Below are 26563 nucleotides of genomic sequence, written 5' to 3' on the forward strand. Positions count from 1 at the left end.
AGAGGAGAGGAGAGTTTAGCTCCTTGGCCAGGGATCGAACTCAGGCCATTGTGGCGATGGACCATTGCAGTGGTAGTGCTGAGACTTAACCCCTAGGCCACCAGGGAGGTACCACTGTGCCATTTTATGTAAGGCACTTGAGCTCCCACAGATTTTGCTATTCTTGGGGGATGGGGGGTCTTGAAATGAATCCCCTGAGGATACTAAAGGACAATTGTCTATTTTCTGACAGAGCCATCACCCTCTTTCTCAGCCAATAATATGTGTGGGATCCTCAGCTACTATAGTAGCAGTTCTCAAGCTTTTCAAATATTAAAATCACCCTAGGAGCTTTCAAGTATAACAATGCTCTAAGGAGATTCTGCATTAATTCCAGGTGTGGGACTCAGGCATCTGTATTAGTTTGAAGTGGCCCAGAAATTTCAACATGCAGCTAAGATTGAGAACTGCTAAATTCTTGAAATGTTAATCTCCTGGCCCCACCATATTCCCTGTGATTTGAGCCAAGTAGATCCTGGCTGACTGAGGTGTTCACTTAGAGCTCTACCATGAGAATATTGTGCAGTCTAGCTGGACATAGGTTTTTCTTTCTCACGTGGAGTTTGAATGACAGATATAAGTTGCTTCAGACCAAGAAGGAAGATTATTAAATTCACCTTTCCCCCCTGCAATACACAAATCTGGATATCCTCCTTTATCATTTGGTAGTATTAATAAGCTCCAACTAACATTTTTTTAAAAGATTTTTTTATTTATGCATACAAGAACCAGGGTACAGGTCAGAGGTGTGGGGGGTGAGAGGATTCACCAGAGACAGAGTGGGGAACAGAACAGGCAGATTGACCAAAGTACACTGCTGAGGGGAGCAGTGGGCAAGTCAGGAGAGGTCTGCTGCACCATGTGGGTAGCTCTCTGGCCGGGGACTGAACTCATGCTGCAGAGGCTGCGGAGAGCTTCATAGGTTGCGTCTTAACTCCTTGCGCCAAGAGGGAGGGCCTCCAACTAACATTTTTTTTTCTTTTTTTTTTTTTAAATAATAAATTTTATTTTTATATTCCCCATACAATTGCAGCCCCCCCATTCTGACCCCAATCCCTCCCCTCCCACCCCCGCCCCCCAAAAAGTGTCTCTGGTTCATAGTTTTTTGTTGATTTTGATTTTCACTTTCTTATAGTTATTCATTTTCCTGGTCCCTTATTTAAGTTTTCTAGATTCCTGCTATGAGTGAGACCATCCGGTATTTTTCTTTTTCTTTTTGGCTTATTTCGCTGAGCATGATCCCTTCCAGCGCCATCCATGTTGTTGCAAATTGCATGTGTTTATCTTTTTTGAATGCTGAGTAATATTCCATGGTATATATGTACCACATCTTCTTGATCCAGTCATCTATTTTGGGGCATTTGGGCTGTTTCCAAAGCTTAGCTAGTGTAAACAGTGCTGCAATAAACATAGGGGTGCAGGTGTTCTTTGGAATTGATGTTTCTGTGTCCTTTGGGTAAATACCTAGGAGTGGAATTGTCCAACTAACATTTTTAAAGACTACCAACATTACTGTTTTTCATCAAATCAAAGATAGTATAATTTTTACAAGACACAGTTATCTTATCCTTTGCACTAAGAAAAAAAATCACTGCTAAATAATTATGGTAAACATCAATCTGAGCCTACAAGGTGAATACTCCAGCCAAAAAATGAGCACAAACAGGCCACCGCACAGACAAGAAAAATGCACATTTATACATGTGAAAAGTTGCTCATCCTAATTACCAAATAAATGTAAAGATGGTTTATCATCTATCCAATTGACATAGTCGTCAGAACTGATAAGAAGGTGCAGAAAGAATCCTTTATGCCGTTGATAGAATTTGCAGTGACATTTTGGCAATGTTTCAGATATGCAGAGGAAGGAAAACTGCCCCATATCTTTCAGTCTCAATAACTATATTCTGTATATTTACCCTATTGTCTTAAAAGAAGTGAGATAATTTAGGGGAAAGTGATCTGTAAAGAACAGCTAACATTTACCGGGAGTCTGCTATTCTAAGTACTTTAATCTTCACAACAATCCTGTAACTACTATTATCATCCCCATTTTACATATAAGAAAACGGAGGCAGAGAGAATAAAATATAACCCAAGGGGTGGAATTAGTAAGATGGGGCGCTGCGGCGACAGGCATTAAATCTACACAAGGGGCTCTAGTTTGCGTCCTATTTTTCTGCACAGAGCCTACGCCTTCTTTCCTTTTAGTGATAGTCCACAGCATCCACCAGAAACCTGTTTATATAGTTTTCGCTCTTTCGTTCGTTACCGGAGCTGGCCGTCTGATTGCTCTGCGGAGGTCGTCACAGTCCGTCTGCTTGAGCTCTAGGGAACGCCGCCTCCCACTCCAGTTTTCCAGCGTCCTCATCAGTGCTGGGTACAGTCTGAGAGTCCTAACCAATGCCATTGTACGTTTCTGTGGGATCAATGGCACATCTTTACAAACGTGAAATAATTTTCACGAGACTGACAAGGACACACAGGTGAGTACGCGCCTCGACGACAACCGCTCGGCTCCACCCACGACCACTGGGGGACAACCTTTCCCGCTTTCCTACGTCGGTCGGCTAGCCCGGAACCTTTCCTGCGTACTCCTAAGCAGCCCGCCCGGAAAACACCGCTGAACACACAACACAGCCGGGCCTAGTCGTCTAACGATACGCCTGAAGCTTTTAGCTTACTTACATGGCCCAGGAGAAAACACCCTAATTTTTTTGCACTTTTTAAAGGAATAAATAACTGAAACATTTTTATCCCTTAAAAAATATCATAATGAAATTATCTAGTGAGCGTTTGTTCTTCTTTTTGGTTAGGCACAAATGTGGACAGCCTACTGGAAACGAACAAGGAAGGCGGGGGAAGAAAGCGCAGGCCCCGGGGTCTTCTAAATCAGAAAATCTCCGGAGCTTTCGCCCTGCTATCTGCGGCGTACCGCTTCCCCTGACTTAGACGCAGCTCTTGGAAGCGGGTTGGGGAGAAGGCGTCGTTGCTGGAGCTGAGGCCGGGCGACCAGATTCCTCAGGGATGAACCTCGAGTTGCTGGGTAAGGAGGACTATGGCTGCCGTTTTAGAGAACCCTTTGGTCCTGAAAAGGAGGGAACCCGTGCGGGAGGGGACCCAGCTGCAGTGCTGGGGACGTAGTTCTGCTGTGGATCATTGGGCGCTCCCCATACAGAGCAGCAGCAGGAGGAGTCCAGCTTCTGCCCTAGCAGAATGCATTTGCCTTTCCCGAGGCCGCTTTCAAATCAGCTGTAGAGCGGTAGGGAAAGACAGTTTGTGAACTTAGCTTTGGTTACAAGTAGCTCAGAACAGGCAGGACCAGAGTTATTGGAGAATCAGAGATTTGAGGTGAAGTTTTGAAGACGTGTCAGGGGGTTGGGTGCCTGGACAGGTTAAATCTTTTTGTAGAAATATGGAATGCCTAAGGAGAGAGGACTTGGAGATTTTGTAGAAGTGCCTTATTGAACAGATGAAAAAAGGCTTAGAAGATAGTAACTTACAGGCACTTAGCAAGTAAATGGCATAGCTGGCACTGGCATCCAGTTAACTTGTCATTTAAGTTCTTTGACTATCAGGAGTAGTGTGTAATAACACTGAGGTGTGTACTACAGAGGCATTTGCCATTTGTCACACTCAGGTTTTCAAAATTCCCTAAATGGCTCGCCATCTGCAGTGGTTACTGTTTTCTTAATAATAAAAAAAAAAGTTAAATATGTATTGTTTGTCCTAAGGACGACAAAAACATTTTGGAAATGGTCTTTGCCTTTAAGGAGCTTTTAGTAAACAGGGGGATTATATAAATAGACATAACTTACTGGGGAACTTAAGCCTTTAAGAGTCATTAAGAACACTTAGAAGAGGGAGTGAATGCCTATAGTACAAGAAAAGAAAGTAACAAACACCTCTGGAAAGGAGTTTTGCATGGACATTTAAGTTTGGTAAGATACTGACAGTCTGAAATATGCAGATATCGTATCAGTCTTAATAGAAATTTGTTAGAACTAAGAACTAAGAGAAGGCTTAAAAAGTTTTTTTGTGGCACTGTGAATAAGATAATGCCAAGAGATGAGCTTCTTGACTCTTAAACAATAGCATAATTGATGATTCAGCGAGAGTTTGATCTCTTTTTGGTTAGGCATGTATGTGGACAGCCTAATTGAAATACACCAGGAAGGCATTTCTTGAACACCCAGCTGAAAAGTTTGTGCTTTTTAGGAAAGGTAGGGCAGATCCATTGAAGGGGTTTTTGTTTTTTTTTTTTTTAGATTTATTTTATTTATGCATACAAGAACTGGGATGTAGGCCAGAGGTGCAGGGGAGTGAGGATTCACCAGAGACAGAGTGGGGCGCAGAACATGCGGATTGACTGAAATACACTGCTGAGGGGAGCAATGGGTGAGACAGGAGAGGTCTGCTGTGCCATGTGGGTGTAGGGGGCAGGATGGGCCACAGTGCAGGTTTTCTGATCCAGCAGACCGGGTAATGGAGGAGTCCTGGAGCCCTCAGTGGCTTTTGCAGGCTTTTACTGGGATTTACAGGTACACGGCAGGCAGGGGCGCTGGGGGGCCGCGAGGCTGGCAGGTCTCCCAGCCCCCAGCAAGTCTTCACTCTGGGCTCTCCAGCCTTCTCTCATGTTCTCTCTGCTCTTCTCATGGCTCTGCTTCTCTCTCAGCTTCTCTGCTCTTTTCTCGGCTTCTGCTGGCGTCCCTGTGACGCCGCCCTTAAAAGCCCGGTCTTAGCCCAGCTGAATCCCATCTATTTATGCCCACACCCTACTCCAGGTGCCTGCCATCAGGCATGCATTCAGGATGGCAAATTCATCATCTATCCTAATGGCGGGAGGGCAGAAAAGCCTGATACTTTTACCTTACCCTACAGTGGGTTAGCTCCCTGGCCAGGCACCAAACTCATGCTGCAGTGGCTGCTGATAGTTTCATAGTGCTGAGACTTAACCCCTTGCACCACCATGGAGGCCCCCATTGAAGGGTTTTTACCTGGTATTTAATTCAAGCAGAGTAATGATTAATTGGACAGCGGTGTGTACTTGGCTCTTGAAGGGTGTGAAACAAGTTTGAAGGATGAAAATAGATGCATGATAAAGAAGGCATGATCTAGGAAATGGAAAGAAAAGGCATTGAAGAGGTAGCGTTGACAGAATTTGAGAATTGACTGCATCTGGTGCTGATGGTAAGAGTGAAATGGAAAGTGATAGAAGCTGATAGTGTTACTGATAAACATTTAAGGACATTGGGAAAAGAGCATGTTGAGTGTGTGGATGTGTGGTTAGGAGACAGGCTTGGACTTAGGAGATTTGAAATCCTTTTACAGTTGGGCTAATTGTAACCTTGTGAATAGATGACAAAACCAAGGCGGAAAGTGGGGGTGCAGATGTGAAAACTGCTGAGGAGAGGGCAATTACCCCTGTTGAGGGGATAAGAGGAGGAATTAACAACCATAATAAATTAGCAGTTGTATAGAACTCAGTATGAGGTAGGCATATTTTCAGGTGCTTTTCATGCATTCAGTCATGAAGAGGTAGAAGAGAATAGAGGTTGTGCAGCTCTCCTGCCTGCCTGTGATGCGCAGGTGTTTCTTTTTACAGAACTTTCCCTTTACACAGCAGCAGCAGCTCTCCCACCTGTGTCTGTGCAGGTGTCTCTTTTTTCTTCCTCCTTTTCCTAAAAATCTTGTCCTTTTAAAATGTGAAAAAAGTCTAGTGCTCGCTTCGGCAGCACATATACTAAAATGTGAAAAAAGTCTAGTTTGTTATTTAGGAAGGTAGATTTTTTTTTTTTAAAGATTTATTTATTTATTTATAGAAGCACTGGGTACAATCAGAAGCATGGGAGAGTGAGAGAATTCACCAGAGCAGGGAACAGAACAGGCAGACCGATGAAATACACTGCTGAGGGGAGCAGCGGGCGCGGCAGGAGAGGTCTGCTCGCCGGCGGCCAGGGATTGAACCGGCGCTGCAGAGGCTGCGGGCAGCCTTGCAGCCCAGCACTCAACCACTGCACCACCAAGAGAGGCCCATAGGAAGGTAGATTTTTAAGCAGGTGACATGAAATTTGGTGTTTAAAAAGTTAACTATGGCAGTTTTGTGAGGGACTAATTGAAGGAAGCATGTGCGGAGCCAAAGCAGTGTGGTGATTACAGAAGTAATGACAGTGGGTTGGGTGGGACAGGATCATTTATCTGAACATTGGCATGTTCTCGTTCTCCGAAAGAAATGCCGTCCACTGTTACCACCTGTTTGAAGTGGCAGAATGGAAATTGCTACTCTGGACCTAACTCTTAATATAGGGAAGAATGGTTTGGCAAGTAGAAAATAATGGCACTACCTAGAGAAAAGGTCCATGAAATTTTAGAAGTCATGATAATCAGTTCTTTTTTTTTTAATTTTATTTATTTTTAATAGAGCCATGTTTTTATTTATTTATTTGTTTGTTTGTTTATACATGCACTGGGTACAGTCAGAAGCGCGGGAGGGTGAGAGAATTCACCAGAGCCAGAGCAGGGAGCAGAGCAGGCAGAAGGACCGAAGTACACTGCTGAAGGGAGCAGCGGGCCGCAGGAGAGGTCTGCGCGCCATGTGGGACCCTCCTCCAGTGGCCGGGGAGCAGCCGGGGATCGAACCGGTGCTGCAGAGGCCGCGGGCAGCTTCGCAACCCAGCGCTCAACCACTGCGCCACCGGGGAGGCCTGATAATCAGTTCTTTAAGGAGGTGCTTGTAAAACTATTCAGGGGACTGTTGTCTCCCTGTGCCATGAGGCTGGGAGGAAGGCTTGAATGGCCTGGAAACTGAAAGGCAGTTTGGAGAAAGGACTCTAATAGGAATAAAAGGAGACCTGGGAAGAACTAGTATGATTGCACTGAAGTGTCTGCGCTCAGATTCCAAAAAGGCATGTACTAAGAACACGCAGCTCCATATGAACATAAGAAGGTGCTTGGGCTTTTGAGAATAGTGTCAGGTTAGCTATTGTGGTTGAATGCCACACTTGTAAAATTGAGACAAGTGAGAGTTTTTATCCTTATGTGGAGTATGAAGCTCAAGGAAGTTTCCTGTTTGGGCCGGAGTGTGTGATGCTAGAATTATTCACTCAACATTTAACATATCTTTTGTGTATCTACTACAGGCTTTATAGGCAAAGGGAAAGTGGAATGCTTAACTTTATGTTTTGTTTTGCTTTCTCCAGGAGAAAAAAGGATGATTTTGGGGAACAAATAAAGTGAAACCCTCAAGGTAGAGATTTAGGAAGGTCACTAGCTTATTTCTCTTGGTCGAATTAACATTAGTCTGAGAGTTCTTCTTTTTTTTTTTTTTTAAAGATTTATTTATTTATACATACAAGGACTGGGATATAGGCCAGAGGTGTGGGGGGGTGAGAAGATTCACCAGAGACAGAGTGGGGAGCAGAACAGGCGGATTGACTGAAATACATTGCTGAGGGGTGCAGCAGGTGAGACAGGAGAGGTCTGCTGCGCCATATGGGTAGCTCCCCAGTGGGGGATCGAACTTGTGCTGCAGTGGCTGCAGATGGCTTCATAGGTTGCATCTTAACCCCTTACGCCACCAGGGAGGCCCCAACCTGAGGATTCTTTCAAGTAAACAAAGTGTATGTGATCTTTGAAATTAGGGGAGACAAAAGCAGGCAAACTGAGAGAAAGGAGATAAGCAGATTTTCACTTTTAGTTAAAGGCAGATGTGTTAAGCTGGTAACCTTGAGAGCCTGGCTAGGTTCTGGAGCTATTTAATGTCATTAATAATTAAGAGTGTGGTTTCTGGTTCTGGGTCCAGTGTTGTCAGGTTTTCACTGTGTGAACTTAGAAGTGACTTAACCTTTGGGGCCTCCCCTGGTGGCACAGCGGTTGAGCGCTGGGCTGCGAGGCTGCCCACAGCCTCTGCAGCACCGGTTTATTTCCCGGCCGCCCAGCGAGGGTCCCACCAAAAAAAAAAAAAAAAAAAAGTGACTTAACCTTTAAGCCTAACTTTCTTGATCTATGAATAGGAGTATAGTAATACTAGTGGATTCAGAGGATTAAATGTTCTGATAAATAAGCATTCAATAAATGGTGACTATTCATGATCAATGCAGGTTTGAGTATTTCAAAGGATTGAAGAGCCAGTGTGAGAGTTAAGTGTGGAAAACTCATGGAGGTTCTTTAATTTCATGCTTTTCAAATTAGTAAGTACAGTACATTATTTATCATAACAATGGCAACGATACAAATATACATTTGGAATAATTATCTTTCTCCCCTTTGCAAATAGTAACTGTCTAGAATTTATCCTTTTATACCTTTTTCTTGTGAATATAAACATTTAAGCAAATTTGTTAGGGGCTTTGCATTTTACAAAAATCAAACCTTTCTATAAACATTTGCAACTTGCTTTCTTCACTTAGCACTGTAAGATGCTATTGCTACGCATTACATAATAGATCTTGTGATTTTTAATGCATTCATGTAGATGCATATTCATGATCTAGGATTTTAAGTGCTTGTTTTTAAATAATGTTGTTTTCCTTTTGCCTCCTCCATTTTTGTTGATAAATCCGTGTCTGTCTCTCCATATTTTTCTCCATGTCTATGCCTATGTATTAATACACACAATAACAAAAAATGAGATTATGGTATAAATACTTTGTGTCTTGCTTTTTCCTCCACTTAGTAACACAAATAAAATTTCTCTAAAAGAATTAGTGTAATTTATCCAGTTTAAATACAGCATGATTTATTCAGCCATTTCCCTATTGATGGATGTGTGTGTTCATATTCTTTGCCTTTTCCTTTTGTTTTTTCTTTTCTGTAAACTTGCATTATAATAATTGTTATCAACTTTTATTGATCATTTCCAATTTGGGGGCTTTCTTTTGTTATTTGCCACCAAGAACAATACTTTGAATAGCTTTGTGCTTATGTCCATTGTATTTACATCCATGGAGATTAGATTTCCAATTGAAGAATAACTGCAATCAAAACTACAGCTCTCAGTAGATGCTGTCTATTCTGCATAGATGCTGTCTTTTTTTCCCAAAAGGCTACAACAATTACCTATTTTTTTAAGTAGTGAATGAGGATATGTATTTACCCACACCCCCCTCCACCACCACCAACAGAGGCTCTCTCTAAATTTTCCAGTCTGATGGGTGAAAATCACATCTCATTTTTAATTTGGTTACATTTCTTTGATTACAACTGAATTTGATCATGTTTTCCTTTCCATCTTGTTCTTCTGTGATTTGCTTATTCATATTCTTTGTCTTTTCCATGTGGCTGTTTTTTCTTTTTATAAATTTGCTTTACAATAATCAACTTTTATTGGTCATCTGCATTGCAAATTTTTTTGAAATCTTTTCACTGTCGATGGAAACTCCCCAGGCAAAATGCTATCAGCTTTATATGAACAAATATATTTCTCTTTTCTTTTCGTTTTCCTTTCTTTGTTATGGTCTTTCCCACTTTAGATTATACATGTGGCCTCTTAGATTTTCTTCTGAGATTTTTATATTTTACAACAGTTTACCTGAAATTTATATGTGATATGAGAGAGGAATTGTAACTTTTTTGTTCTTCCCAATGGATAATTGTCCATCCTGTATGTAAAATGAATTCCCCACTATACTTACAGTACATTTGGAATACTTTTTTTGTCTTTTTTATAACGAGTTATTATCAATTTCTTAAAGAGGTTGATTTTAGCATCTGCAGTGGTGACTGCAGCCTCAACTCCTGGCCCAGTGCTGGTGGAAGTCCCCTGTTTAACACCCTAAGCAGGACCGTGCAAGCCAGTGAGCGGCCTGAGGAGCCTCATCTGAGACAGATTCCCAGTCTTAGAACCTTCCCTTGTGGGTTTTGTCTTGTAGCATTGTTCTTAGTCTCGGCAGGCCTTGGAAATGGTCCCTTTCCTTTGCGCCTCTCATCAAGTGTCCACACACCTTCTCCAAAGATTTCTTATTGCAGCTGTTTGGGTCATTCTAGTCCAGTGAATCGTTGCCTCTGGTTCCACCGGTGTCTTTCAGTATCTTCAGAAGCCGTGGCTGTGGGGCGCTATCCTGACCGACTCGTTCCTCCGTGAGAGGCCACAGGGCAAGTTAGGAACAAGAATGAGGCTCAGGGCAGCTGCCACCCTGCACTTGGCAAAAAGCAGTTTTTATCTTTACTCCAACTGGAATTGATTGATTTTTGGAGACAGCTATCCCAGAATTATAAATCGTGTTTTCATTTTGTTCAGATGTATGATCTTAACTAAGATTTTACAATTCTCTTCACGCATGTCCGGTGCCTGTCTTACTACTGTTCTTCCCCTTAAGCATTTTGTACGTTTGTAGCTGTTGTGGATGGGATTTTCCCTCTTCTGTTTCTGGGTAATTGCTAATGTAAAGATTGCAAATGTAAGTAAAACTATTAATGTTTTAATATTTTTCTTGTTTTAAGCCACCTTAGCTTCTTTTCTTATTAATTTGGGTAATTTTTCATTGGGATTTCTTGTGTTTTCCAGGTATTCAGTGATATCAGCAGAAGAGAAATAGTTTAATCTTCTTGAGTCAATATTTAAGCCAATTATAAAATTTTATTATTCTGTCAAGATATTAACTAATAATGGTGATGTGTGCCTTTCTAGCTGCTAATATTAGTTAAAAATGGTCTTAATATTTCATTTTTGGAATTATAATTGTGTTTTTGTTTACTAGTTTTTATCGTTTATTGTAGTCTTCTGTTCTTTTTATTAGAAATGACTTCTGAGGCTGAGATTGCATCCCCCAACATAGAATGGGGTGGAATGGCTGCTGAGTTAGCAAACGTATTCTTCAGCATCTACTGACTGGATTGTATGACTTTTAAACTTTTTTAACCAGAATATGTGTTAGGGTGCATTGTGCTGTGAGGGTGTTTTGGAATGTTCTTACCATAATCCTATTCCTTTTATCCCAGTTATACCTGTGCCTTCTTACATGGTAGGATAACAGACTCCAGACTTGTGTTTAGAATTTGGTTATACATTTAAGTACTGCTGAAGTTACTTTTCAAATCTGCAGAATATATAGTGGTGAAGTACCATGTACCATTTATGTTTTTTTTTTTTTTAAGATTTATTTATGTGTTTATGCATATAAGAGCTGGCTTGTAGGCCAGAGGTGCTGGGGGTGTGTGTGAGAGGATTCATCAGAGACAAAGTGGGGAGCAGAACAAGCAGATCTACTGAAATACACTGCTGGGGGGAGTAGTGGGTGAAACAGGAGAGGGCTGCTGCGCCATGTGGGTCAGCTCCCTGGCTGGGGATCGAACTGGGGCTGTAGTGGCAGCTGATAGCTTCATAGTGCTGAGACTTAACCCCTTGCACCACCAGGAAGACCCCATATTTATGCTCTTAAAAGCCAAAGGGACTCTATGGCGGGTCAGACCTCTCCTGTCTCGCCTGCTGCTCTCCTCAGCAGTGTATTTCAGTCAGTCTGCCTGTTCTGTTCCCCACTCTGTCTCTGGTGAATCCTCTCACCCTCCCGTACATCTGGTTTACACCCCGGTTCTTGTATAAAATAAATAAATCATAAAAAAAAAAAGCCAAAGGGACTCTTATGGTACTATAATAGGTTTTGGTATTAGTTTTCTTGGCTTATAAAAGATGAATCCCTTTTTTCCTGCTCAAATATAGTTTGAATAACAGTAATTATCTGCTCCTTGAGATTTAGGAGAAATTGTTCACACAACCATATGAGCCGGCTACACTCCCATGCCCCCTTTTTTTAATGGGCGGTCTTTAACAAACTTTCAGTGATCTAGTCAAGGATTTTTCCTCAGTGCTTGGATTTGGTAATACCTGTGTATTTTGCTATAAAATTCATGTTTTTTTCAATTATAAGTGGAATGTGAAGCTAAACCTCTCCAGGGTTTAGTTCCCTTTGGCATCCCATCTTTGGGCATCTTTTTCTTTCCCTCTTACTGTCTTTAAAACCAAACTTAAGAAATCTAACTGTAACATATAATGGTAGCTGGTGGGGGTGGTAAAGAATATAAAAAACTGAGGAATTGGCACTGTGTCCCAGAGCCCTGCTTGACAGCGTTCCTCCTCAGCCTCTTCAACCAGACTAGCTTTTTCTTTGTGTGTCACTTTCTCCTGTGATTTTAAAAACTCCTTATTGCAATAGCGTTAACTAGGGTGGCCCTTGATAAAAGAAAAAAAATCTACCCCAAAAAATAAAACAAAAATACAAAGTTGGGATGATTACAAATTAAAATGACCCCTGGGTTCAGGATTCTCTCAGAATCTTAGTGCGGCTTTCCCACCTCCCATCGCAGACTGTCTTACTCTGCTGCTTCCTGAGAACTTTACATTTTTAGGTTGTGGTTTTTTGTGTTTTCATGTTTTACATTTTTGAATAAGTGCCCCTTTTTTATTCAGCTATGTGAATGTAGATCTATATAATTGATTTGAAAAGCTGTATTGGATATATTGTTACGGAAGCAAGTTGCATTTTATATGTAGTATTGGGTTGTCGGAAAAGTCATGGCGCGTTACATCATGACTTCCGATGACCCAATAATTTATTTTAAAAAACCTTAACTATTTGAATATTTGTAGCATATAGAAATATACAGAAACTTGGGGCCTCCCTGGTGGTGCAAGGACTTAAGTTTCAGCACTATGAAGCTATCCCCAGCCACTTCAGCACGAGTTTGATCCCCGGGCCAGGGAGCTGACCCACATGGTGCAGCAGACCTCTCCTGACTCACCTGCTGCTCCCCTCAGCTGTGTATTTCAGTAGATCTGCCTGTTCTGCTCCCCACTCTGTCTCTGGTGAATCCTCTCATGTGCTGCACCTCTGGCCTGTACCCCAGTTCTTGTATGCATAAATAATCTTAAAAAAAAATATACAGAAACTTTTACCTTGGTTAGTGAGTTGCAGGGAGGAAACTCATTTTTATACATCTCTATGTTACTATTACTGACATGTATTTAATAACTTGTAAAAGATTCTTTTAAGTGATCCTATCTTGATCTGGTTTCAGCATTTAATTTCATTCTTTCATAATTGAATGTAATCAGCCACTGTAAATCTGGTATACATTAAATAAATCAAATTTACCTCTTTTGGGAATTATTTACCTTTATTTTAACTTTTTAGTTTTCTTACCTATTGGGTCTTTTTTTTTTTAATTAGTTTTAATACTTTGATTCTTTTTACAAAGACCAAAATACCCAGTTTTCAGCCTTTTTAAAAGAAAATTTTATTTGGATATCCTATATGTGAAATAACTACTTTGGGTTTGTAGTTCTCAGAGAATAATTTAAAAACCATTGTAACAAAACATTTAGGTGATTGTATAAATAAATACTGATGAAGGTGGTGCTGCTATGGAAATTAAACTTCTGACAAGCGGGTGGTATCTTGCCAACATACTGTCATGAAATGTTCATTACTGATATATGAATACCAGATTTATTGCAGGAAGAACATAGAGGGATGTCTGTACCAAAAGTTGTTTCCCTAAGAAATTAATGTAGAGAGGGGTCTCCCTGTTGGCGCAAGGGGTTAAGACACAACCTATGAAGCTTTCCGCAGCCACTGCATTGCGAGTTCGATCCCCGGCCAGGGAGATACCCACATGGTGCAGCAGATCTCTCCTGACTCTCCCGCTGCTCCCCTCAGCAGTGTATTTCAGTCAGTCCGCCTGTTCTGTACCCAACTCTGTCTCTGGTGAATCCTCTCACCCCCACACTTCTGTCCTGTACCCCAGTTCTTATATGCATAAATAAATCTTAAAAAAAAAATTAATGTAGAGAATTGTGTGTTTAACCAGCTACCAAATTATGCTACAACATAAATACTGTTATTAGTCAGGAAGGGGCATGATGACTGATGGTTGGCTGCTGCTAGTATTTGGAGAGTGGTTGGGACAGAAGATAATTTGATTTTTAAAAGGTTGTTATTTAAAAATAACCATAATAGGGCCTCCCTGGTGGTGCAGCGGTTGAGCGCTGGGTTGCGAAGGTGCCTGCAGCCTCTGCAGCACTGGTTCCATCCCCGCCGCCTGGTGAGGGTCCCGCATGGCACTCAGACCTCTCCTGCCGTCCGCTGCTCCCCTCAGCAGTGTACTTTGTCTAGTCTGCCTGTTCTGTTCCCCGCTCTGGCTCTGGTGAATTCTCTCACCCTCCCGCGCTTCTGACTGTACCCAGTGCTTGTATAAATAAATAAATCTTTAAAAAATAATAATAATAATATACCCATTGTATTTTACATAAGTAGCATTTTTATGAAAAGTATCTATTTTCTAAAAACTAGTTTCTAAAAAGTTTTCTAAAAACTTACAAGAGGGTATTGTTTTACATTTTTACAAATCTCTTAATATTTTCCTAAATAAAAAAGTTGACTTTATTATCATATCTGCTTTTGCATTCTCTATGAGAATATCACAAGTCATGTAGCTTCAGGAAACTCATCTATAAACTGGATGAGATAGAGTAAAAAGACAGATACCATTTTGGTATGGTAATGAAAATCGGTGTGACCACAGGGCACCGCAGAAGGGCGTCCTCCAGCCACACTTTGTGGGGATCCCTGGGCTGTTGCACACAGATGTTAACTCTCTCTCTTTGCTTTGTTGCAGAGTCCTTTGGGCAGAATTATCCAGAGGTAAGAGTATAGTATTGTGATTTTTGAAACATGGGAACTTGCTCCCTGGTATGTTTGAGTGAAGGATGCATTTTACCCTTTTTTTTTTTAAAAAAAAAAATCAGCATTAAGTATGGTGATCATCTTTTGCTATAATAAAGACTTACATATTTAATTTTGATAGGAGGATGGGCAACATTGACTGGAAATCTCACCATATTGTTCTAAGTTTTATAGTTCATTTCCTTTTAAATTCAAAGACTGAAGGATTTTTTACAAATAGTACTTTCACCTTTACATAGATTTCCCCGCGTGTTTTCTAGTTTTAGTTAAGTGTTTTTGCATAGTAATAATGTATATGCTGTAAATATGCTTAACTTTTTTAAATGTAAAAGTATTTTGTAATGCCTGGAATTTGCTTCATTGTAGTTGTGATTTTTTTTTTAATGGCTTGATATTAATGTAAAAAAATGCATTTGACTCTCCTAATGTTACACATAGGCTGTTCTAGGGCTTTTGTTTTAAATTATTTTTCTTGGCATTAGTCTCAAAATCTACGATTACATGGTTAGTAGGATGATTTGTTTAATGGCTTTTGTTTTATTTTGTCTAATTGCCTTCCAGAGTGTTTGTGCAAAGTTACATTGCTAATGTAAGGGATTGATTACATGTGCTCTGTTAGCTTTTATAAATTTCCTCATTTTGGCTAGTTTAATAAGTATAACAATACATGCAGAGATTGTGGTATACATATAATTTAAATTCAAGAGAAGTGTAATAATAACAAACCTTTAAGAGGTAATATGAATATCTGAGTATTGTTGTATACATTATTTATTTAATTTTTAGGAAGCTGATGGAACTTTGGATTGTATCAGCATGGCCCTGACCTGCACCTTTAACAGGTGGGGCACGCTGCTTGCAGTTGGCTGTAATGATGGCCGAATTGTGATCTGGGATTTCTTGACAAGAGGCATTGCTAAAATAATTAGTGCACATATCCATCCAGTCTGTTCTTTATGGTAAGAAATTTTAATATGTTAAACATGAGTTAAGTTGGGGGTTGCTGAATGGTGACTATGTAATTGCCAATCTCAATGTGAATATTTCAGTACTTATTGTTTTAAGTACTCAGCCACTCGGAACACAGTTTCTCATAGTTCGCGTAGATCTTGAAGCCAGGGTGCTTCTTCTGGAACATCTTCCAGAAGCTCAGGCACCTTTCAGAGCATGAACTTTTTTGTTCTATCAAGACTTAAGGGCTTGCTGATTTTATTTTTTACATTTTAAATGGACACATTTATTAGTAAAAGGAAAATAAACAGAGAGGTACCTGAGTAGTTACAGGCACGTAGGAGAGCAGCCGCTAGCTGATTTTAGACTCTTCAAAAATGTTTGAGTTTTGTGGGCCTCCCTGGTGGCACAGGTGGTTGAGCGCAGTGCTGTGAAGCTGTCCGCAGCCTCTGCGGTGTGGATTCTATCCCGGCAGGCTGGGGAGATACCCTCATGGTGAGGCAGACCTCTCCTGACTTGCCCGCTGCTCCCCTCAGCAGTGTATTTTGGTTGTCTGCCTGTTCTGCTCCCCGCTCTATCTCTGGTGAATCCTCTCATGCTCCCACGCCTCTGGCCTGTACCCCAGTTTTTGTATAAATAAAAATCTTAACAAAGAAGTTTGAGTTTGTTATGTTTCTCAAAACCGCTTGCAGTGTTATCTTGAATTCTCAAGAGCTTTTGTTACTAGATAGGAAAATATGAGAACGTTCTTATTTATTGTTTATTTGGGCAAGCTTATTGTGAACTTGAGTACATGTAAAAACCAGAAACATTGTTGACCCATGCAGTTTTATCTAACAGTGGTATGATACACTTTCACTTAGATGTACTTGAACTTCATTACCCTTTTTCTTTCTTCAGCTGGAGTCGAGATGGTCATAAGCTCGTGAGTGCTTCCACCGACAACATAGTGTCTCAGTGGGACGTCCTTTCAGGCGACTGTGACCAGAGGTTTCGATTTCCTTCACCCATCTTAAAAGTCCAGTATCACCCACGTGATCAGTATGTTTAATCTGAGCTGTTCTTTCCCAGGGTGGGGTCTGACTTTGTAGAGATTATCTCCAGACACATAACAATTTCAGCTGAAGGTTTTACAAAACTAAAGCTCTTCTATATAATGTTTCCAAGTTAGCTCTATGAATTGATTTTAAAGAGTGTTATTATATAGGATTAGTGTATACTGTGTATAATAAGTATATTGAGACTTTGGAAATGGCGAAGATAGGATTAAGTATAATAGCTGCTGTTTGGCTGGGTACTTTCTCTCCCATCCCCCAGTTATTTGAATTTCTTCAGTCAGGGGAAACAGTTCACTCTTGAAACTGTAGTTTAAAAAAAGAGGTGGGGGGCCTCCCTGGTGGTGCAGTGGTTGAGCGCTGGGTTGCAAAGCTGACCACAGCCTTTGCAGCCCCGGTTCGATCCCTGGCCACTGGTTGAGGGTCCCGCATGGCGCGCAGACCTCTCCTGCTGCCCGCTGCTCCCATCAGCAGTGTATTTCGTCAGCCTGCCTGTTCTGCTCCCTGCTCTGACTCTGGTGAATTCTCTCACCCTCCCACGCTTCTGACTGTACCCAGTGCTTGTATAAATAAATAAATCTTAAAAAAAAAAAAAAAAAGGTGGGGCCTCCCTGGTGATGCAGGGGTTAAAGACTCAGCACTGTCAAGCCATCACCAGCCACTGTGGTATGAGTTCCATCTCCGACCAGGGAGCTGACCCACATGGTGCAGCAGACCTCTCCTGTCTTGCCCACTGTACCCCTCAGTGGTGTATTTCAGTAGATCCACCTGTCCTGCTCCCCACTCTATCTCTGGTGAATCCTCTCACCCCTGTACCTCTGGCCTACACCTGAGGTCTTGTATGTATAAATCAATAAATACAAATAAATCTTAAAAAAAAAAAAAGAAAAAGAGGCACCAACCAACCATTTCATCACCTAGACACAGCTGATTTTATTCCTCTGGGTTCTCTTTTGGTTAAGTTACTTAAATAAAAAGCTTATATAGTGCTTTACAGCTCATACAGCATTTATGCATATTAGATGTTCATAGATAAGTATTTTTTGTAGTGTTAATCAGTATTTTAATTTTTTACTTAATTCCATACATAATTTACTAGTTTGCTATGTCTTCAGGTTTATCTTTAATGATTATATTTTATTTTGTCAAGGTAGGATCCCATAACTTTCCTCAGTCATTCCCCTGTTATTTAGGGGGAATTATATTTTAGGCTTTTTCACTATTTTAAGTTTGCTGGAGCGGGAGTGTTGATGAGGATAAGTGGATTGGAATCAGGGAAAGGACAGAGAATTAGCCTTCTGACACCAAAGCAATAGCCAGTGTCCTATTCCTATCTTTATGCAGGAACAAGGTTCTCGTGTGTCCCATGAAATCTGCTCCTGTCATGTTGACCCTTTCAGATTCCAGACATGTTGTTCTCCCGGTCGATGACGACTCTGATTTGAATGTGGTTGCATCTTTTGATAGGCGAGGGGAATATATCTATACAGGAAATGCGAAAGGCAAGGTAAGCCTGGAAATTGTGAAGAAACAGAGTCATCCTCTGCAGTCCTTCACTGCATATTGCCCATTCTGTTCCTTTGGAAATTTCTATTCCTGGATTCAGCCTGCCTCCCGCCCCTGCTCATGTAGCCTATTTTTCTCTTATGCCTTAATAATAATTTATATTTTTGGATTTAGAGTGGTCAGAGATTATTTGACCTAGAAAAGGATGGAAGAACCTTTACTAGATGCTAGTAATGAAGAGTCAATACTGAATTATAAAGTTTAAAGATCATGTCATCAAATAGAATTCTGCTCATGAAAATGTCTGATATCTTGATCTGTAAACATTTAATTCAGGCCAGCTTAGTTTAGTCTATAGTTTTGTGGGGTGAGAAGTCAGGTTAGATGAACCTTTGGGGTCATTTTTGAAGAGAATTTGTAGTTATATTAGGCGTCTTGCTTTTTTTTCTTTTTTGAGTGGGGCACGTGGATTGTAAAATTTCGTGGTTATTTTAGAGTGGCAGTTTTTAAAAATGTAGAAATATACCATCTTAGCCATTCTTATGTATACAGTTCACTGGCATTCAGTACATTCACATTGTTGTACAGCCATCACCATCTGTCTCTAGAGCTCTCTTCATCTCGCACAGCTATAACTCTGTACTCATGTCACGGTAATTTCCTAGTCCTGCTCACTCCAGCTCACAGTAGCTACAGTAATTTCCTAGTCCTGCTCGCTCCAGCTCACAGCAGCTCTCATTCATTCCACTTTCTGTTTTTGTGGGTTTGGTTATTCTAGTACCTCATATGAGTGGACTCATACAGTGTTTGTGTGTGTATGTATGCGGGGGGCACACTGGCTTATTTCACTTAGCATAATGTCCTCAAGATTCATCCATATTGAAGCATGTGCCAGAATTTCTCTCCTTTTCAAGGCTGAATAATATTCCACTGTATGTATATATTACATTTTTTTTCATTATTCATCTATTGATGGATACTTGGATTGCTTTCACTATTAAACGATTGTGAGTGATGCTAAACATTGTTTTAAAAATACATTAAGGCATAGTTCTTTATTTGAAGAGGTGAAAGACAATACCAGTTAATTAGGTTAAATACATGGGAATAGAGATGTTCATATTTTTTAATAGTTTCTGCCCAGTTTTAGAAAGAGAAAGCCAGATCTAATTATTGTAAGTTATCACAATACTTACTTTTTTCCCCTCCTTTAAACTTTAGATTTTGGTCCTAAAAACAGATTCTCAGGATCTTGTTGCTTCCTTCAGAGTAACAACTGGAACAAGCAATACCACAGCCATTAAGTCAATAGAGTTTGCCCGTAAAGGAAGGTGAGTGAAGCATGTGTCTATTGTTAGGGGCAGCTTTAAAAGTGAGTAAAGTGCAGATGCAGTAGAATTGAGATTCAGTTTTTGTGTATATTTTACTTAAATATTTTTAAAAGTTTACTTAAAGTTACTAGACATTCTCATTCTCTGAGAATGAAATGTGTTGTACCAGCAGTGACATCTTAATGTGGCAGTTGTCAGGCAGGTCCTTTACCTTGAAGACATCTGGGTGGCCTGCGCTTAGAACCAGACTGCCTGGCATGATCAGCTCTGTGGGAAGATGAGCTATTGTTACAGTCAGAATTGATGTTACAGAATTCACATAGTAGCTAAAAATATACTTTACTCACATAAAATCTACTTACCATTTAATTTCAGATGTCTTTCTGTTAAATTTGGTTACCCAGCTAGAAGTAGAACTGTCAACAGAAATAAAAATAGTAAGAGACATGACATTTATCCTATTTTGTATAAGGAACTCACACACATACTTGAAGGATGTACATTCATGTTCAAAATTTTCTTGAATTGAGATGTAATAATGCAGTGAAGTCTGTAAGAAGGTGGTAAAATGATGTATTTTAGATATTTCTAATGTTATTAATAAAACGAACATTTTAAAATGACATTGTGAACTCACTAAGAAGGGTATATTGTATGTAAATTAGGCCAGAGAGATGCAGTCTTTATATATATCTAACCAGTGAATTGAGCGTGTTGGTTTCAATTTAGAGGTCTTGGATCTCAGTCAAATACTGATTAGTTTGAGTAAAGGGCTCAGGAATCCACAGGAAGTATAAATCATATTCTTATTTGAGATTATATTTTAGTCTGAGAGGTGATGAGTAGATTCAGAAATATTCTACGGTACTACTTAGAATTATCCTGAGCCTTTCCCGTTTATTAGGTACTGTTCTAAGTAACTGATAGTAATAGAAAATGTTAACGGGAACAGATTTTGATCTCTGGTGTTGGTTTTTTTATCTTTTCTGTAGTTGCTTTTTAATTAACACAGCGGATCGAATCATCAGGGTTTACGACGGCAGAGAAATCTTAACCTGTGGAAGAGATGGAGAGCCGGAGCCTATGCAAAAATTGCAAGATTTGGTAAATAGGTATGTGTTGCACCTCGACTAATGTGTGAGAATTCCTGAGCTGTGCTCGGGTTCAGGTTCCCCTCAGGCACTTTCTTTGTCCTTTAGGACGCCGTGGAAGAAGTGTTGCTTCTCTGGGGACGGGGAGTACATAGTGGCGGGCTCGGCCCGACAGCACGCCCTGTACATCTGGGAGAAGAGCATTGGCAACCTGGTGAAGATTCTCCATGGGACAAGGGGCGAGCTCCTTTTGGATGTAGCTGTGAGTAGAAGAATGAGAAGTTGCTGTTGTTACTTATGTGATACAGAAAATTTTGGATCCATCCTCAAAACTGATTTTTCTTTCCTTCATTAAAATTTAGTGGCATCCTGTCCGGCCCATCATAGCATCCATTTCTAGTGGAGTGGTGTCCATCTGGGCACAAAATCAAGTGGTAAGTATTTTTCTGGTTTAATTGCATTGAAACTAAATACCCGGGCCTCCCCTGGTGGCGCAGCGGTTGAGCCCTGGCTTGCGAAGCTGCCCGCAGCCTCTACAGCGCCGGTTCGATCCCCGGCCGCCGGGCGAGGGTCCCACATGGCGCGCAGACCTCTCCTACCGCCCGCTGCTTCCCTCAGCGGTGTACTTCATCATTCTGCCTGTTCTGTTCCCTGCTCTGTCTCTGGTGAATTCTCTCACCCTCCCGCACTTCTGACTGTACCCAGTGCTTGTGTAAATAAATAAATCTTTTAAAAAAAAAAAAAGAAAAAAAAGAAACTAAATATCCTTTCTTTTTGTCAGAGAGCCTTACAGATAGTAAGCAAGCTGTTACTTTATTTTTATTTTGAATGTCATTTGTGTAACTTAACAGGTTCAGTACATTTAGTTTTGCCTTTGATGGGAAGGTCTTGGTGCAAAGCTGATTTACTGTTGTGAGGGAGAAAGTCTAGTGTACTTTCTGTTAATTTTTCTGTTTCTTACCTGAGATTTTCATTCAGCTCAGTTTCTGTTTTACATCTCGTTTTCATTTTGAAGCACCTTTAATTATATTTGGAGTGTATCATTAAAATATTTGACATTTTACCTTATAATTATATCCTAAATAGATTAAAGAAGGCAGTTATTTATGGAAGAATTAAAGTTGATAACTTGGAATGTTTAAAATAGGAAATAACCTTAAGAGAGTAAGACCTGTGTGTAGCTGATTTTTATTACTTGCCAAATTTGCTCCCGGAATTCTGTCTCTTCATGCTCAAACTTTTTGTTTATATCATTAATGTTTAGATTATAGACTAGATTATAGACTTGCTTTCTCATGTGGGTAAGTAGTTTTGTTTTGTTTTGGTGTAGGAAAATTGGAGTGCATTTGCCCCAGACTTCAAAGAGTTGGATGAAAATGTAGAATACGAGGAGAGGGAATCAGAATTTGATATTGAAGATGAAGATAAGAGTGAGCCTGAGCAGACAGGTAACAGATCACAATTGCAGATAGAAATTCCCAAAGGAAAAATGATTGCTTTACTCAGTAATCTTTCTTAATTTGTGTTGAAAATTTCCTTCTGCACTTGGTCTAAAGGGTCACTTTTTTCTTTAAGCTTACACGGTTTTGACAGTGTTTTGTGAATCTTTTTTGTAGAGCATCCACTGAGGGCTTACATGGCGTTACAGGGGTGCAAGCAGCTCTCTTAACATTTTACTCTGTATTTGCTGATTAATTGCAGATGATAAAATGAGGGTTTACGTGCAGCACCTGGCAGATCACCCACAGATGCCAGGTGCTCAGCCGGTATCATGACAAAGGTCAAGCGCATGCGCTCTCAAGTCAGGCTGCCTTTGGCAAAATAGTCTTTACACTGGAATTTCCTTTTCTGCAGAATAGGGGAAATAGTAGTACCTGCCTCTTAGGTTCGTGGGGGATAGATAATTCATGAAAACACATGGTTGCGATCATGTTCGTTTTTATTTTTATTTCTTCTGAACTCTATATAGGAAGCTCCTTGCGAATAAAGCTCTGACTTTTTATCCTCTGGTACCTGACACAGAGTCTTCAACCTAGTAAGGGTTCATGTGTATGATTGCTTAGTGTGCCTGGTTGGCATTGCCAGTGAGTAAAGAGTGCCACATCATTAGCTACTGGACCCCTTGATGGTGCCAGGAATCAGGGAATTGGATTGAGGTCAGCGCTCTCCAGCTTGAAATTGCCGGTCCTCACTGTGTAATATCATACAGCTACATACTCCTTATGTTTTAGCAAGAGCCTCAGGGGTGCAGGTGATTCTGGGTTGTGTTGGTATTACTGTTATGTTCTGTGATGCCTTCCCACATTCCCACAGAAATTGGCCCTCCTCCCCATCTTTTAGCACATTGCATGCACTCTTGCTGTGGCATTTACTCTATGGATTGAAATAATCTGTTTGTATCGCTCTCCTTAATTAGTCAATGAAGCTTTTATTGAAGAAGCTCTCCTAACTTTCTTGGTCAGCGCTCTGTTCCCAGTACCTGGCACATGTTGGAAATTCAGCACATGTTTTTTGAATGATAAAACGAACTGTTTCGTTTCCCTCCTTCGTTTCTCCTGAGTTTCAGTTTGTGGAAATCCTTAAACTGTTAGTAAATGGCAGCTTTGCTTGTCATCTCACACCTTGCTGTGTTTGTCCTGCAGGTGCTGATGCTGCAGAGGATGAAGAAGTGGATGTCACCAGTGTGGACCCTATCGCCGCCTTCTGTAGCAGGTGAGGCCTAGAGCGCAGGCCTCGGGCTGCTGCGCCTGTCTGCTGTTGTGCCCCGCTCTCTCAGGCCCCTGGCTGCTCGCCCCGCCTGTGTCTGCTGTCACACTGCTCATTCCCCCAACTGTTCTTTTAGTCCCCTCTGCTTACGAGTGTGAAGAGATACCTCCTTTGGTGTACAAGAACTTCACCCCCTCCCCCTAACAGTCTTCAGCAGCTGAAATCATTCATGCTATTGATTTTACTACTGATTTCATGAATCGTGTGTCCCCTCTTGGCTTGCATAAAGTCTCCCTCCACACTGCTGCTTATGGTTACTGTAGGTGGTTCTGCCCCAGAGGAAGGGTTCACGGTTTAAGCAACTGTCTCCTCTTTTTTCCGATCCCTTGTCTGATCCTGTTCCAAATAGTGATGAAGAGCTGGAAGATTCAAAGGCTCTGTTGTATTTACCCATTGCCCCTGAGGTAGAGGACCCCGAAGAAAACCCCTACGGCCCCCCACCGGATGCAGTACAAACCTCCCTGCTGGATGAAGGGGCTAGCTCAGAGAAGAAGAGGCAGTCTTCAGCAGACGGGGCCCAGCCACCCAAGAAGAAACCCAAAACCACCAACATAGAACTGCAAGGAGTGCCCAACGACGGTGAGCACCGCCGCCGCTCGCGTTGCCACCCGCCACGGCTCCCCCCAGCATGGCCTGTAGCTCCATAAAAAATGTTTTCCATAAGTTGTTTTTTCTTATAGTGCTTTGCACCTTTGTAAAACTGCATCTGCTTTTACTTCTCTTTTAAAATGAAATCCTGCCTTACATTACTTAAATAACATAAGTTTTGTAATGTCTGCCTGGGAGTTTGTTTCAGCAACGTCCTTTTCCTGCTTTTCCCCTGTGGAGCACTTTTATTAGATGGTAAAGTTTAGTCATGTATGGGCAATCTTTATTCTTCCTACCTGCTTTTACAATCTGGTGCTGGAAGCCTTTATTATAATGTCTTGGCATCAGGAGGGCACGTGCGTGTGCATGCGTGCGCACGTGCTGTTGGACATCTTTCTCTTTTAGCTAATTACAGCTCAGTTATTCAGCTACACATTTCCCTGTTCTTTCAGTTGTGTGCCCACTCTGTTATCAGGCACCACTGTATGGGTTATAGGCCGTTGCTAACTTTTCCATCAACTCTGCAAGTGGTTTTACTATCCCTGCTGTAGCGGTGGGAGGGCTCAGGGCAGGATCTCTGTGACCTGAGCAGACGGGGTAAAGGAGGAGTCCTGGAGCCCTCAGTGGCTTTTTCAGGCTTTTACTGGGATTTACCAGGTACACGGTAGGCAGGGGTGCCAGGGTGCTGGGAGGCTGGCAGGCCTCCCAGCCCCCAGCAGGTCTTAACTCATTCTGGACACTCTGGCATTCTCTCATGGCCTTCGCTGCTCTGCTCTTACGCTGGCGTCCCCGTGATGCTGCCCTTATAAGCCCAGTCTCAGCCCAGGTGTACCCACTTACATATGCCCACACCCTACTCCAGGTGCCTGCCATCAGGCATGCATTCAGGACTGCACATCCATCCAATGCTAATGGCGGGAAGGCAAAAAAGCCTTATATCATTTACTTACCCTATACCTGCTTAAATTGAGGGTTTGAGAGGTTATTTCGCTTGCCTGGGGTATCGGAAAGTAATGGAATCAGGATTCTAATCCTGATCTGTCTAATTCCAAAGCCCATTCCCTTTCTGTTCTTGCCAGACAGTGTATGCGTGCAATTCTCCTCTGACTTGTGTGAGAGGGTATCGGGGATTTCTTTCAGCTTCCTTTTCAATTTTCAGCTGTTGTGACTTGGTGTGAACTATTGGCCTGTGGGCTCTTTCGCTCAGCAGCTATTTCTCATTCAGTAGCCACTTCTCCATACCTTTTAATGAATGACACAGCAAACTTTTCCCCTTGTGCTAGTGGATCTGAGATGTGAGAGCAGCATTCCTTGCTCCCGGACAGTGGTGTGCTGTGTGCTCGGGTGGGCGCTGGGACTGGTGCTGTGTTGGTTCCTTTCCATCCCTATCTGTCTTTTTACAGAAGTCCATCCACTACTGGGTGTGAAGGGGGATGGCAAATCCAAGAAGAAGCAAGCAGGCCGGCCTAAAGGATCAAAAGGTAAAGAGAAAGATTCTCCATTTAAACCGAAACTCTACAAAGGGGACAGAGGTTTACCTCTGGAAGGATCAGCGAAGGGTAAAGTGCAGGCGGAACTCAGCCAGCCCTTGACAGGTAAGGACACTGGGAGCGCTGTGGCTTGCTTGTGGCCTTGCTTTGTACAGCTCCTGACTCCATTTAGTGTTTTTTTCTTCCTTTTTTTCCCCAGTGGCAGATAATCTCTGTGTTTTAAGCTGCCATCAAAGGCAGGCTTTGCCAGATTTGGCTTAATTCAGTGGCTCCAAACACTGGGCCTGTTAATAGGTTTCAAGGGATCTACATTCCCCTGGTGTTGTATGCAGGGTATTGGGTGAATATTTTTGTGGGGAAGATAGCCATGGCTTCATCAGATGTCTGTAGGAACCCGTGACCCATGAAAGGGTAAGAACCCCTGAGTTAATTCATTTCTTCGCTTGTATTTGCTCCTAAGTTGCTTGTTTTGTTTTGCTTCAAACAGAAAAGCCAGGCTGATAACCAGGGATGTAAGCTTGCTTTATCCAGCCTGAAACAGTTTAGCTTTAGTGTCTTTTCTTTCTACCCAGTTGTTCAAATCCCAGAGGTGGTGGTTCTCCCTCCTCGCAGTCTAGGAGCAATAGTGAGGCTGTGAGTAGAACCATCGTGTGAGGGGAGATGTGGGGTTTGTTCTTCCAAATAGGAGGAGATTACCAAAAAGGGAAAACTACTAGCTGTATCTAGATAGCTTATTAACATCTAATCCTTTTGAAAAACAGTGAATTTGTTTCAAAGTAAGTTTCTCACTTCTCCGTAGTACAAGGATTCTTTTTTTTTTTTTTTTAAATTTTCACTTACTTATTTTTTTAAGTTTTTTATTTTTATTATTATTATTTTTTTAAGATTTATTTATTTTATTTATACAAGCACTGGGTACAGTCAGAAGCGCGGGAGGGTGAGAGAATTCACCAGAGCCAGAGCAGAGAGTAGAACAGGCAGAGTGACAAAGTACACTGCTGAGGGGAGCAGCGGGCGGCAGGAGAGGTCTGCACGCCATGTGGGACCCTCGCCCGGCAGCCGGGGATC

The 26563-nt window shown here is 41.5% G+C and overlaps 1 protein-coding gene across 2 annotated transcripts in view; it reads left to right on the plus strand.

Moving 5' to 3' along the window:
• The first annotated feature begins 2867 nt into the window (after nt 1–2867).
• RBBP5 (RB binding protein 5, histone lysine methyltransferase complex subunit) overlaps nt 2868–26563 on the plus strand; it is a 32205-nt gene continuing 8509 nt past the window's right edge. The window contains exons 1-13 of one of the 2 annotated variants that reach the window (XM_037497830.2): nt 2868–3085; nt 14650–14675; nt 15504–15676; nt 16569–16709; nt 18068–18230; nt 19451–19560; nt 20553–20672; nt 20760–20913; nt 21014–21085; nt 21982–22099; nt 23294–23363; nt 23767–23996; nt 25409–25600. In XM_037497830.2, coding sequence (XP_037353727.1) covers nt 3067–3085; nt 14650–14675; nt 15504–15676; nt 16569–16709; nt 18068–18230; nt 19451–19560; nt 20553–20672; nt 20760–20913; nt 21014–21085; nt 21982–22099; nt 23294–23363; nt 23767–23996; nt 25409–25600 — 1588 coding nt within the window. In that variant the 5' untranslated portion in view covers nt 2868–3066. The remainder of the gene's footprint in view (nt 3086–14649; nt 14676–15503; nt 15677–16568; nt 16710–18067; nt 18231–19450; nt 19561–20552; nt 20673–20759; nt 20914–21013; nt 21086–21981; nt 22100–23293; nt 23364–23766; nt 23997–25408; nt 25601–26563) is intronic. The other variant, XM_037497831.2, reaches the window with a different exon arrangement.

This window comes from Talpa occidentalis, unplaced genomic scaffold (genome assembly GCF_014898055.3).
Source record: "Talpa occidentalis isolate TD23 unplaced genomic scaffold, MPIMG_talOcc4v2.1 talOcc4.8, whole genome shotgun sequence".
Lineage (NCBI taxonomy): Eukaryota > Metazoa > Chordata > Mammalia > Eulipotyphla > Talpidae > Talpa > Talpa occidentalis.